Genomic DNA, 15547 nt, shown 5'->3' on the forward strand with positions numbered 1-15547 from the left:
CACAATTTGAAACATTGAGGCCGTTTTATTTTTCAAAGGTCATTTAACTGTTAAATGTAGTGGAATATATCACGCATTGATAGGTAGCAGGTGGAGCAAATTTTGTCAGCGGTTTTTGTTGCCGTTTGTTCGCAGTGCCTATTTATCTAAAAAGTATAAGAAAATTAAAATTAAAATTAATTTTAAAAAAATTAACAATATTCGTTCGTAAAATGGGGACAAAATCCAAAAACATTTCTTGACCCTTCTTCACATAAAAGTGGGGGCAGAAATCAAGATTCGAACAAGTACCATTCGCCATTCAAGGCGCAGCCTCTACCGACTGAGCTAACGGGTCAGACAATAGAAGGGTGTAATTTTGAACTGAAGAATATTAAAAAAATAATGAAGAAATTACAATGTTATAAAAAGATTTACCAAAATGAGTTAGGTATAACGTATGAATCGATTTACAAATTAAGTCCAATGGCACTTTGAGAAAGAATACCTGAAGAAACCCCAAAACATTTGCTGCTCTAGCAACTAACCTAGTGACCTTAAGTATTGGGTCATGTCACGATATTTTTTCTGAGGCATTATGTCCAGGTTGCTCAATTTAACATACACGTATCCTTATTGCTGTTGAGATTTTACAAGGATGGCGCTCTCACATTTCTAAGAATCCAAAAGCGCCATTAGGCGAACGTTTACGGTATCATGATTTCCAAGCACAGTGAGTCTAGCCTCTGCCGCAGTCTGTGTTTATACTATATATTACACGGTTAAGTGCATAGCTTCATAAGAGCTGTGTGAGAAAATCGGCATCTGTGATTGTTGTTTTTGTCAAAACCTGATATCGAACAAAAGCTAACACTCCCCCATAAAAACGCTTTTTTTTTTCATTTAATAGGTCAACAGATAACGCAATTCAATGTTTAAAGCCAGACGAATGTGGTAAATCTGTTGAAAACGACCTATCCAAGCACAATTCTTGACCAAAATGTAGGTTTTAAAAGTCAAAAGTGTAAGTGTTCCTTACAATATTTTTCAAAATTTATGTCATTAAATGAAAGAGTATACACTTGTATTATCCATATACTAGCTTCATTTCAATGATCAATGGCCAATTTCCTTTAAACTGCAAATCTTGTGCAAAAAGTTATACTATTTTCACCTGTTTTGTCATACGGTTGTAAATTCAATGAACTATGACTTTGATAAAGAGCGCTTATACATGACATTACCCCTGTGGAAGATTTAGCTTAAGTCTTTCACAGAGGGCGTATGAGTTTCGAATAGAATAAACAGTTGGGTATTAAACTTCTATTTAAATTCCCACTCCAGTTGCGGAAGATATAGGTAAAGCCATGAAGTCGTATGCAGACTCCGAGTATTAGACGTATAATATTGTATGTAACATATCTACGTTATTTTATCTATTGCCATTCTATTTCCAGTAATGTTTAAGTTCTAACGAATGTTTGATGACGAAAAATCGATAATATGTTACATATAATATCTAGCAGAAATATATTATCGATTTTACTGGAAATAGAATGGCAATAGATTAAATAACGTAGAATTATATAATAAAAAGTCTGCATACTGCTTAATACATAATGGGTTTCATTATGGTTAACCCTGACCAATTACGTTTGAAAAACATACTCCCCTGTGGAAGGTATCTCCAATATCTTCCACATGGGTAGTGTGGTTTTCAACTGGAATAGCCCAATATAGGCCTACTTAATCATATGCCCAAACTGGCAGATAACTAATGCGATGCGCTCAGGTGTCAATCGGCAAGTTTACGTAAAAGCTGGCAACCAACTTATTGTTAATTCGGATATGCTGAGTTCGAATATTTTGGCTGCCAAGCTGTATTTCGAGGGCTTAGAGCCAGAACTAGCTATGTTCATTTGTTTTCTCAATTACACACTTACATGTTACTCGTTTCGGTAACAAATGGACGGTTAATTCTGCCCTCCATAAGAAAATGTAAGTGACTTTGGGGTATAAGCATGGTCACTTGCGTCTAACTAACTGTTCAAGTGCATGCATACCCCAAAGTCACTTGCATTTATTATGGAGGGCATACTAAACCTCACATTTGTTGCCGAAATGAGTAACATGTAATTGAGAAAACAAATGGACATAGCTAGTTCTGGCTCTAAACCCTCGATTTGAACCCAACAACCTTAAAAAGGACCCCAAAACCCTTATAGGATCATAATTATGTAGGGCATAAAATAAACATGTTTCAAATTCACTAAAAGTACGGTATGACATGAAACCTAGACCGTGTAGACGAACGATCACTTTTTACGAACATCGAAGCAACTTTGACTTTTGTCTTATGTACAACAAGCATATCGATCTTAAACCTTTTATGCCACCCAGCAAACCCAAAACGTTTCCAACATTATTCGTAAAAAGGTTACCAGAAAACGTTTAATGTCGGGTTATATAAAGGGTATATAAATGGACGTTTTCATAACATTCAAAAATATTCCTTAAATATAAAAACTTACTGCAAAACATTCTAACATAATGTTATTTAGGCCTAGGTAGGCCTATTGGCAAAATATTTGCCAAAAAATATTTGAATTTTTTTTTTACAATAACATTTTTCATGATCTTTACGTTTAATATTATTAAAGTGATTTACCAAAACCGACAAATATAACCCTTTTAAAGTTTTAAAACGTTTGTGTTTGCTGGGTAACTTCTTAAATCAATCGTACGCGTACAATTCTGGGATCCGTAGGGTCAGACGAATAATTTAACATGTACTATGCGCGTACATCATCACAATTCCCATTGTTCCTTGCCTGGCAATATGCCCGAGCATTATTAGTTTGTTCAGGGCCCGTGCTTTTGAAACTCCCGCCACTTCACAATAGGGTATTGAACCATGGAGCTATCATATCCGTGGAGGAGCAAATTATAGATCATGTAACGCATTGTTCCTTTGTGCCGATTTGATTTACCGACAAGCTATTCATCGAGAGGTACCTTTTGTTCAGGACAAAAGGACTCCGTCATTAAATCGGTAACTAACCTGACAGCGTACGTATTAACGCGTTACCAGGCAGGCTACTGTCAATAAGCATGATAAGTGATTAAAAGAATCATACTGCAGTTACTGTCCATTTTCCTATACATAATACACAGTACTCTCACTGTTGACGCCATGATATGACTATTGCCAGCTTTGAGAGAATGGACTGTCAACACTCTCAATGCACAGAACGTAGGCCTATACTGTTTTTGTTATCAGAAAAAAAACTCGGAATCAAGTATTACAAATTTAATGGTTTTTACACATATGGATAAATCAGGCCGCTTCTTTAGTAAATTGTGATATCAACTTCATGAGAAATAATTGGACTAAAAAAAAATTTTAAAAAAAATTGATCAATTTCACCGTACGAGCTTAGAATTTGAGCATGACATATCAATATTGTGTTTATTATGCAAATAACCAATTTATATGGCCCGGACTAATCTTTTGTTGTCCCTTCCCAATTTCTCGTGTTGCACATTAGGCACACATCAATGAACATCTTCATGTAATGTACGTCCGTCTGCAGCATTGGAAATCAGCACTGCAGCACTGAAAAGCGCCGTACGAGCCAGGCTTTTACCAACACAATTTGTCTTTTTTCAGGATAAAATTACGAATGTCAACTTGTAATGTCAAATAATTATTCTCTTCGAATGGAGTTAAACTTGTTTTTTGTGTCAGTTCCTGTAGAACTGACACCTTCTAGTACAGGTTTGACGATCACGTGACAAATCGAATCTGTGACGTCAATATTGATATCGATATCAATTTAAGGCTGTTCTAGTTAAATTACATACCCATTGGCATTTTGGCTGTTCCATTTAATTTACATACTGGGTACTCAACATTTCCCTGTGCACTTTAATAGTCCATGAATTGATCTTGATTTGCATTGTCGTATCATGGTATAGAGTTATTTTTGTGTCAGTTCCTGCAGAACTGATACCTTCTAGTACAGGTTCGACGATCACGTGACAAATCGAATCTGTGACGTCAATATTAATATCGATATCAATTTAAGGCTGTTCTAGTTAAATTACATACCCATTGGCATTTTGGCGGTTCCATTTAATTTACATACTCAACATTTCCCTGTGCACTTTAATAATAGTCCATGAATTGATCCTGATTTGCATTGTCGTATAGAGTTATTTTTGTACACAACAGGGATGTTACTATTGTTTAACTAAATGAAGCATACTTTTGCTTTTATCTTTCTTTGTCTTTTATTAATTATAAATTAGGTGATTTAATTAATATAATTCTTTGTTTCAGCGACCCTGGGGTAAACAGACAAACAAAAACACGGGTCAAAATCCTTCAATTTCTGTGAAAATTGAACAAAAAGTACCCAAATCCCTACATTTTATATCTCCCTGTGTTATAGACAAATTTTATACGTCATATTTAAAATCATTTAAAATGACTTATAAATTGCCTTATGCTATAATGGGGTCTTTATACATTTGTATTGTGTGAACTTTGTTTTTAAATGCCTTTGGCTTCCAGGTTAGTTTCTCGGAGCTGGCGAGGTATATTGGGGTGTAACTTGGTAGGGTGGTGGTAAGTGGCTGCCCTAAGACTTGATGCAATTTTTGGCGCAAAATATGCAAATTAGGGAGCTAATTGGCACGTATTTTTTTTTTTTTTTTTTTTGCCATTTCGAAGAACCGGTGAGGCGTATAGGGATGTAACTTGATGAGGTTGTGGTAAGCGGCAGTTTCTCGGAGCTGGTGAGGTGTATTGGGTGTAACTTGGTAGGGTGGTGGTAAGTGGCTGCCCTAAGACTTGATGCAATTTTTGGCGCAAATTAGGTAGCTAATTTGCATATTTAACTTAAAAATTGTTTTTGGGTGTTTTTTTTGCCATTGATGAGGCGTATAGGGATGTAACTTGATGAGGTTGTGGTAAGCGGCAGTCGTAAGATCCGATGCAATTTTTGTCGCAAGATATGCAAATTAGTCACCACATTTGCCTATTTTTTATTTGTCGAAATGCTTTTGGCCATTTTTCGGAACTGGTGAGGCATATAGAAATGTAATTTGGTGGGGTGATGGTTAAGAGCAGTCTTAAGATCGGATGCTGTTTTTGTCGCAAAATATGCAAATCAGCCACCTCATTTCCTTTTTTCTATTTTTAAAAACGCTTTTTGCCATTTTTCAGAACTGGTAGGGGGTATATAGATGTAACTTGGTAGGGTGGTGTTAAAGGGGCAGTCTTAAGATCCCACGTGATTTTTGTCGTAAAATATTCAAATTAGCCACCTCATTTGCATATTTGTTTATTTTTAAAAAGGCTTTTTGCCATTTTCTGGAACTGGTGAGGCGTATAGAGATTTAACTTGGTTGGATGGTGGTAAGGGGGAAGTCTTAAGATCCCATGTGATTTTTGTCGCAAAATATGCAAATTAGCTACCTCATTTGCATATTTTTTATTTTTAAAAACGTTTTTATCTAGAATAGAAGGCTGACGCTGCGCCAAAACACGTATGTAAGTGTATAATGATTTAATGATAAATGAACTACCACTAAATGTTCCTGTCTGTCTTGCAGTGCAAAACTTCTCATGCAATTCCATCTTTAACATTACATTCAAATAATAATTACATTGTAAATTGGAACTGACACCAATTTTTTCAGGAATATCTTGTTTCAATAGATATGCCCTTAAAAAAAAAGAGGGGGGGGGGGGTCATTTAAAAATATAGCTCTTAAAGGTGGTGATACAAACTCAAAATTTCTTGCAGATTAATTCGTTTAGCAAAAATATCGCCAAATTTGAAACGAAATTACAACACATTGTCTATGCAGCAGTGTAATACACATAATCATGCATAACTCGCAAACGCAAAATCGGAATCAACTGAAATTTTGGAAATAAGCTTTTTTCGTGGATATACTGAAAAATGTCATAAAAAGAGGATGCTAGGATCACGAAATCCTCCTTTAACTTAAAATACACATTTTATTTCAAGTTTTTGAATTTAGTGACTTCAATATTGTATTGGAGAAGGAATTAAAAAAAATAATACATATCGTCCATTTTCCCCCAAATTAGGCCAATTATATAGGCCTATGCGAAGTTACTTTTTAGTCAATAGTTCCAGTAGCATCTGTTTCATTTGAAAAAGCCAAAAAACCAAAGAAAAAACAAAACAAAACAAAACAAACAAACATAGGGCCTATATACATACAAACAAACAAATAAATAAACAAACAAACAAATAAAACAAACAACCATACAAACAACCTTACAACCCCCACTTAAACTAAAAAATAAACAAACAAATAAACAGACAAACAAACAAAACAAACTCAACCAAACACACATACAAACGAAAAACACCGGGGAAAACAGCAGGCCTATTTTTATTGGCCTATTTCTAATTGCTAACAATTGCGAGTAGTGGGGGATCGAGGGATTGGGGGATTTTCCCCGGGGGGATCACTCAAATATGACATTGTACGCATGCGTGACCAAATTTTTTTCAAACACCCCCTAAGCGAGTTTTACCCTATCAGCAAATTTAGCCCCTTGATAAGGTAATTTAATATAGAATTTACCCCTTAATGAGTTTTTTGGCCAGTAAAAATGAAAAAATGTAGGCCTACCCTTTTCGGATTCGTAATTTAGGCCTACCAAAAATTTGAAAAGGTACCCTAAACAAGTTGTTCAGTTTCAGAAAACTACCCTTATTCTTGAAAATCAGTGTTTTTTAGACCCTAAGTGCGTCACTCGCGTAACTCGCCTTACCTAATAAAAAACCACCCCCTTTTTCCTTGTTTTTTTGGTCACGCATGCGTACAGACAAAATATGTGAGTGGCCCCCCGGGGGATTTTCCCCCGTATTATTATAACTAGCATCGATTTGCCCACACTGATACACCGGAACTGCGCTATCGCACTTTGCCCAAGTCTACAACAACACAAATTCTTGTCGAAATTGGGTAGCCGTGTAAGAGTGAAATTACGAGTGAAAGTAAACCGTGTTATTTTTTCGACTTATTTTAGTCTATGCTTTGATTTTGTATATTGTATGAGAGGCACATATCACCACAACCATGACAAGCCAACAACGGGTGCAAGCATACATCGAAAAACACAGAATTAGTGCCCTGTTTGAGGTAATGCATGAATATAATGATCATAATCTAAGTTTGTCAACGTTTCCGAATTTGGAAACTTATCCATATAGTACGAATAATCAGTCCCAGAACAAAATATTCAATTTTACTGACATGATCGTGTTCTGGGTCTGAACTGTTAAACTGGACAATAGAAGCACATGGTACCACGTCACAGCTTATTAATCCCTATTCATAACCTCATTTCCCAGCGGCCGCGATGCGTGCGATCCAATTACACCCGGTATTTGTGAAAACGCGAACGCAAATCGAGGTCATTAATAGCTCACAATTGACCGCAAAATGCGTAATTCAAATTGTTCGAAAGTAAATATTAGTAACCTCCGTAAGCACCAAATTGTGCACCGAACAAACTGCGCACGGCGCCGCACGCGCTGGCTGCCGTATTTGGAATGTGCACTGCCGCACTACTTGCACAGATTGTGATACGCACTTTTGTTATTGGTCTTCTTGTACTTTTAGCCTGATCGATTTTTGGAAGGGAAAGAAACCCGGTCCTGGAAGATACATGTATATAAAAATCATTTGAGCAAAATTTTGTGTTATTTAGTAAAGTGAAGAGATCAAATTGACTGTTATAAATGAAGTTATTAAAGGGAGTGTTTCGTGATCCTCACAGGACCTAGCATCCTCTTTTTATGACATTTTTCAGTACATATCCACGAAAAAAAGCCTATTCCCAACATTTCAGTTGATTCCGATTTTGCGTAAGTGAGTTATGCATGATTATGTGTATTACACTGCTCCATAGATAATGCGTTGTAATTTCGTTCTGGTGCACCAGAACGAAATTCAAATTTCACGAAATCTTTGCAAAACGAATTAATCTGCAAGACATTTTTTGTATATAAACATTATGTAGCCAGAGGTTTCCAGTGATATAAAAATCTCAACTTTTTTTGAGTAAAGTGGGGGGATGAGGCTGTGGATCACGAAATGCCCCTTTAAATAACTTTGCATCGGTAATATGTCAGGGCATTGTGAAAAATCTAAACATTTTGCTTTGGACCTCGGAATATATTCCTCGGTTCCAAAGGCAAAATGTTTAGATTTTTCACAATGCCCTCCAAATAACTGATGTGCAGTTATTTTAAGCTCTAATTCATGTTGCACGAATCACTCTGTCATGTCTATTCTAGTTCTACTGGACTAAGAAATAAAAAAAATTAATTGTCTATTGACCTGATTCAAGTGATTGGAGTGATGATACTTGAGTGTTTGGACAACCAGAATAGTTTTGACAGGGCTTTTGTCCAAGGCTCCCGCTGGACGCGAATTCTTGCGTCCAGACGCATTTTTGTAGTGCTGGGCGCAATGTTCAACAAATTTCATCAACCAGTTGCATCCAGTCGGACGCAAGTTGATTCAGCCCAAAAATGAGTGATTATAAGCAGGGTAAGGCCCGGCAAAAAACGAGATCTCGCTTTTCACGCCGTGATTCTCGCTATTAACCAACTATCTCGCTTTTTAAAATTTTTTCCAAGCAGTGCACTTACTATAAAAATGTTGCTTTATGCCATAAAAGTTCGCCGAATTCCATTAAAATGAAGTTCCAACTACGCCGAAGTGCAGAATTCAACAGCATTGCAAGCACATGTCGAGTGAAAAAGCCATGCAATTACTCAATAAAAACTGACATTTCATTTCAAATGAGTTCAAGTTTAGGCCAAATATCATTATGTTTATTGAATTACTGGACTATTTTGACTATAAAACATAATTCAAGGTCAACTTTTGTCACTTTTTTCTTCGATACTGGCCGGCCATCGGCAGGTTTATTTACATCTAAACATTGTTCTGACAATAGAGGGCAGCAAATATTTTTGTGGATTTTTTATTTATTTATTTATTTTTTGATTTTTCGCATTTTCGGGCGTTTTGAAAGCTTCTCGTGCCATTTTTCGGGGGAAATCTCGCTTTTCTCGCTTTTCAAAATTTGGGATCTCGTTTTTTACTTCAAAAAATTGCGTTTTTTGCCGGGGCCTACCCTATAAGCAGGGTCTTAGCTAGAAATTGAGGGTTGCCCGTCAAGTGGGGTCCAGGGGCGAAGAGCCCAGCGCCGTCCAGGCAGGGCTCGTCGGCTTTTCATCCCACCTAAATACACTTTAAGTATAAATCATCATATTTATAAAGTTTACTTCGAGTAGACCTACTGTTAAATATCCAAAATATAAATGTTTAATGATTTGCCATAAAATGTGTATTACATTGCGAATTTCAAAAAATCAAAATTATTTGATATCAGAAGGACATTCTTCGTACCGTATTCATAATGCAATTCGATATGTCTTATGTGCTCTAATGTCCCACAATAAATACTGTCCAAACGTTCATACCCCATCCCTTAAACAGTTAGCTCCTGTTAAAAATATTAAGTATTGGTATTTGTTACAGTACTAGTAATTATTGAAATAATAAAACTTGAATGAATTGGTTGACCATCCCAAAGAGTGACTATTTTCATGTAAATAAAGCTACAAAACTCACAATCTCAGTTAGGCTCTACCGCATGTTGAAAAACCTCGGGGGGAATCCCAGTTACAAATGTAGGCTCTTTCTGTTACTTCATGTTACTTTCTGGGATCCCAGCGCGATTTCTGGGATTTCTGGCGCTTTCTGGGATTTCTGGGATGCAGCGGTGTGTACGATAGCTGGTCTGGAGTTCATGTTGACGCAGCAGCGTTAGAGACTACAGTGAATCGAGTCATACGCAATTAAAATCAACACACAGTATCTGTTTTACTTTGTTTACATATTTATTCCTGTCACTGGTATTTAGTTGTTTTTTTCAGTTAGCGTCCAAGTTCGCAGAAAATATTTCACGAGTGGTAGTGTTCACAGAATATTTCCAGAACTTGAACCAAAATGATATTAAAGATTAGGATGTTTTAAATTATTTTTCCCGTCTTGATTTTTTTCTGCGACTCTTTTTTTCTGGGAACGTCGATACCACGATACCGGGGATTTCGTAGCCCCCCAGGGGGGCCACTCATATAAAAAGTTGTAAGCATGCGTGTGAACAAAAACGCGGAATATGGGTGTTTTTTCTACTGCAACACGGCCCGCACGGGCCCGTGTTAAGGGTCTCAAAATCATTGATTATAGCAAATAAGGGTGTCATTTTTGACACCATGTGTCCGTGCTAAGGGTAGTTAGGCCTAAATATAATCACATTCCTACCCCTACAATCGTCATAATATAAAAATATACTGCCCTAATAATGCAGGCGATAATTATGTTGAATAATGATAACTGAGTAGGCCTAAGCCTACAAATCCAGTTAGGAAGTATCCAATTAGAGTATAATAAAGGAAATAAGAAACCTTGAAAGTTGATGTCTTTTACTTTTTTCTTCAAAATTGATCATGCATCCTTGCTAAGGGTTGGATTTAATCCACTTGTAACTTTGTCCTTGTTAAGGGTATGGTTAACAAACTATTATCCTTGTTAAGGGTCATTTTGAAGACACAATGGTTGTCCTTGTTAAGGGTGCTTTTCTGAAGTGCATTCACACGCATGCTTACAACTTTTATATATGAGTGGCCCCCCTGGGCGTAGCCCTGGTGTATAGGCGGCAATGTAAATCTGATATTTCAAATGCGTTTTTCTCAAATTGGACATTCTTCACATAAAATACCCCACAACAAATGTCTGAAGTTGGATTTTGTCCAATGTGCCAGGATATGTTCACAACATAGTGATGCACCAGTCCCACCCTTCAAAAATAATTATGTAATCGTGTTCACGATATACAGGGTGCGTTAAAAAAAGTTGATATTTTTCAATTAAATTTCAATTAATCATTCATATCTTCCCAACACTACTTCCTACCATTTTCAAAGTGCAAAAATTAGTTTCCTTGTGCAATTATCTTTCAGAAAATGTATACATTTATCACGATACAGTGAATATTAAAGGAGACATCGACCTTTGCGGCTTTTGCACATGATTACATTGACTTCTGTGCATTTAGAGGCAACCTGTGGTACAAAATGTAATGAAAAGTTAATGTGGAATATGAAATTGATCAATTTTGAAGTAAATTTTGTTTCTTTCAGTAATTGGCTCTAAAAGGAGACATTGAACAGCTCCATATGACAAGGGGTTATGAAGATACAATAATTTATTCAAACCAACGCAATGGAGATCTTACATTTTCCTATAATGCTAATACATTACCCGCCACCACCTGAGCCGCCACCACCTGAGCCTCCACCCCTGATTTTTCAGATTCAAGCTGCTGTTATTCTGTTACTTGAATTCCTATTTCAATGAAACTTCACACAGCCATAAAGGCATCTTTCAGCTATAAAATGATGTATCAATCAGCTCAATAGGCCAAGGGGTTGTGAAGTTATAGTATTTTATTGACGAGTCCATTCGGAAAAATGTAACACCTCCACCCTTTTTGCATGCCCATCTTATGACATGCGACCACACGAGTTATTGACCTTTCACATTTAGCCACTCCCATTTTGCAACACTTTCGGGTCACCGGTCAACCAGTCAATGAATGAAAATTCTTACGGTAGCGAGACGTGATAAGCTTTTGCTCAAACACGAAAAGCAAAAATACAACTTTCTAAACTATCGTACATTGTCAGCAAGTTTGCATTCACGTAATTTGTTATAATAATATTTACATAATGATAAAATCTTTAAAATCTCATCAGGAATCTGAAAGGAAATAGTCAAATATTTGCATCAAACTGCGATGTAATGTGATTCAATACCGGCAATTGGGCTTTGTAAAATTGTATTCCCTGTTGCCCAACCACCCATTAACATGTACGGACGCACAACAATTGTGTGGGACGCGCATTTCCCGGCCAGGTTTTACAGTGGTGCGTCCGATCGGACGCAGAGTTTTTGAAGGCTAGCGGGAGCCTTGCTTTTGTCTACCTCTCTGTTTGTAAACAGACCAGGATGTCAAAATTGCCATCCTTGCCGAATAGGAAAGTAACAGCGTTCTAGTTACATGTAGTATGGCACTGCAGGCTGCACTGAGCTTATAAAGTAAACTTGGTGTGTGCCATCAAGAGTATATGAGGGTAACATAGTGGGTGTACAACCCTGAATACTTTCATTATTAAACTATCATTGTCGTTGTTTCTCCATAGGATCTGATGGCTAGGCTGACTCATCATCTTCCAGCAGAACCAGTGCCGTTCCTCATCAAAGTGCTCAGTAAATTTGATGAAAAAGTCAAGAAGCCTGTGAGTATATTTATATTGGGCTATATACCACCTGAAATCCATTATGATACACCCCTTTATATGGACGATATGACTCATTCGGGTAAGCACATGTCTTGAAATTCACACTCCTTTCACCCTTAGTGGAATATTAAGGTCATTCCCTTGTCAAATTTTATATTAATTTGGAGAGGAAAATATGGTGTATAGTCTGATAATTCTTGACTGTTAAAACAACTACATGGTAGAACTACTATCTCTTGTAAACAGGTTTTGTTATATTTGTTTGTAGTTTATATCCACGGAATTAATTATATACAAGGAAGCACAACCTAGGGTTGAAGTGGACCCTCCATGGCTAAATAAAGTTGAATCTGAATCCAAAATGACCAATCCATCATCCTTATCAGCAAACAATGATATAATAATAATATTTCTTAATTTCATTTGCATTGCTAATACAGGGATCATCCACAACACCTGGTAAAAAAGGTGCAACCTGGGCGGCCGCATGTAAGTATTGAAACAGTTGCCAAACCCGCGATTTGGTAGCCCAATTTGGCCCCACAACTTCTGAGAATTTCCTGTTCCATATGAATTTTTTTTATGCCATGCATGTAATATGTGTGTGCATTTTTAATTGAAATATCTGTAAAAGTAATTTACGTATAATAAAATATTTTGCATCATGAATGTGCTGCATTCTAACTATACGAGCAACTTGATACCTGGTTATTATTTAGTGGTACAATGTACGAGCAACTTGATACCTGGTTATTAATTAGTGGTACAATGTACGAGCAACTTGATACCTGGTTATTATTTAGTGGTACAATGTACGAGCAACTTGATACCTGGTTATTAATTAGTGGTACAATGTACGAGCAACTTGATACCTGGTTATTATTTAGTGGTACAATGTACGAGCAACTTGATACCTGGTTATTATTTAGTGGTACAATGTACGAGCAACTTGATACCTGGTTATTAATTAGTGGTACAATGTACGAGCAACTTGATACCTGGTTATTATTTAGTGGTACATATACGAGCAACTTGATACCTGGTTATTATTTAGTGGTACAATGTACGAGCAACTTGATACCTGGTTATTAATTAGTGGTACAATGTACGAGCAACTTGATACCTGGTTATTATTTAGTGGTACAATGTACGAGCAACTTGATACCTGGTTATTAATTAGTGGTACAATGTACGAGCAACTTGATACCTGGTTATTAATTAGTGGTACAATGTACGAGCAACTTGATACCTGGTTATTATTTAGTGGTACATATCGAGCAACTTGATACCTGGTTATTATTTAGTGGTACAATGTACGAGCAACTTGATACCTGGTTATTAATTAGTGGTACAATGTACGAGCAACTTGATACCTGGTTATTATTTAGTGGTACAATGTACGAGCAAATTGATACCTGGTTATTAATTAGTGGTACAATGTACGAGCAACTTGATACCTGGTTATTAATTAGTGGTACAATATACGAGCAACTTGATACCTGGTTATTAATTAGTGGTACAATGTACGAGCAACTTGATACCTGGTTATTAATTAGTGGTACATATACGAGCAACTTGATACCTGGTTATTAATTAGTGGTACAATGTACGAGCAACTTGATACCTGGTTATTATTTAGTGGTACAATGTACGAGCAACTTGATACCTGGTTATTAATTAGTGGTACAATGTACGAGCAACTTGATACCTGGTTATTAATTAGTGGTACAATGTACGAGCAACTTGATACCTGGTTATTAATTAGTGGTACAATGTACGAGCAACTTGATACCTGGTTATTATTTAGTGGTACAATGTACGAGCAACTTGATACCTGGTTATTAATTAGTGGTACAATGTACGAGCAACTTGATACCTGGTTATTATTTAGTGGTACAATATACTAGCAACTTGATACCTGGTTATTAATTAGTGGTACAATGTACGAGCAACTTGATACCTGGTTATTAATTAGTGGTACAAATATACGAGCAACTTGATACCTGGTTATTAATTAGTGGTACATATACGAGCAACTTGATACCTGGTTATTATTTAGTGGTACAATGTACGAGCAACTTGATACCTGGTTATTAATTAGTGGTACAATGTACGAGCAACTTGATACCTGGTTATTATTTAGTGGTACAATGTACGAGCAACTTGATACCTGGTTATTAATTAGTGGTACAATATACGAGCAACTTGATACCTGGTTATTATTTAGTGGTACAATGTACGAGCAACTTGATACCTGGTTATTAATTAGTGGTACATATACGAGCAACTTGATACCTGGTTATTATTTAGTGGTACAATGTACGAGCAACTTGATACCTGGTTATTAATTAGTGGTACAATGTACGAGCAACTTGATACCTGGTTATTAATTAGTGGTACATATACGAGCAACTTGATACCTGGTTATTATTTAGTGGTACAATGTACGAGCAACTTGATACCTGGTTATTATTTAGTGGTACAATGTACGAGCAACTTGATACCTGGTTATTAATTAGTGGTACAATATACGAGCAACTTGATACCTGGTTATTATTTAGTGGTACAATGTACGAGCAACTTGATACCTGGTTATTAATTAGTGGTACATATACGAGCAACTTGATACCTGGTTATTATTTAGTGGTACAATGGACGAGCAACTTGATACCTGGTTATTAATTAGTGGTACAATGTACGAGCAACTTGATACCTGGTTATTAATTAGTGGTACATATACGAGCAACTTGATACCTGGTTATTATTTAGTGGTACAATGTACGAGCAACTTGATACCTGGTTATTATTTAGTGGTACAATGTACGAGCAACTTGATACCTGGTTATTAATTAGTGGTACAATGTACGAGCAACTTGATACCTGGTTATTAATTAGTGGTACAATGTACGAGCAACTTGATACCTGGTTATTAATTAGTGGTACATATACGAGCAACTTGATACCTGGTTATTAATTAGTGGTACAATGTACGAGCAACTTGATACCTGGTTATTAATTAGTGGTACAATGTACGAGCAACTTGATACCTGGTTATTAATTAGTGGTACAATGTACGAGCAACTTGATACCTGGTTATTAATTAGTGGTACAATGTACGAGCAACTTGATACCTGGTT

At 36.4% G+C, this 15547-nt stretch overlaps 1 protein-coding gene across 5 annotated transcripts in view; it reads left to right on the forward strand.

Annotated features, from left to right (window-relative positions):
* Positions 1–6980: 6980 nt before the first annotated feature.
* Positions 6981–15547, forward strand: part of LOC140163196 (uncharacterized protein C8orf34 homolog) — a 39971-nt gene continuing 31404 nt past the window's right edge. For all 5 annotated transcript variants that reach the window (XM_072186591.1, XM_072186595.1, XM_072186593.1 and 2 more), the window contains exons 1-3: positions 6981–7170; positions 12312–12407; positions 12851–12899. In XM_072186591.1, coding sequence (XP_072042692.1) covers positions 7108–7170; positions 12312–12407; positions 12851–12899 — 208 coding nt within the window. In that variant the 5' untranslated portion in view covers positions 6981–7107. The remainder of the gene's footprint in view (positions 7171–12311; positions 12408–12850; positions 12900–15547) is intronic.

This window comes from Amphiura filiformis, chromosome 10 (genome assembly GCF_039555335.1).
Source record: "Amphiura filiformis chromosome 10, Afil_fr2py, whole genome shotgun sequence".
Taxonomy (NCBI): domain Eukaryota; kingdom Metazoa; phylum Echinodermata; class Ophiuroidea; order Amphilepidida; family Amphiuridae; genus Amphiura; species Amphiura filiformis.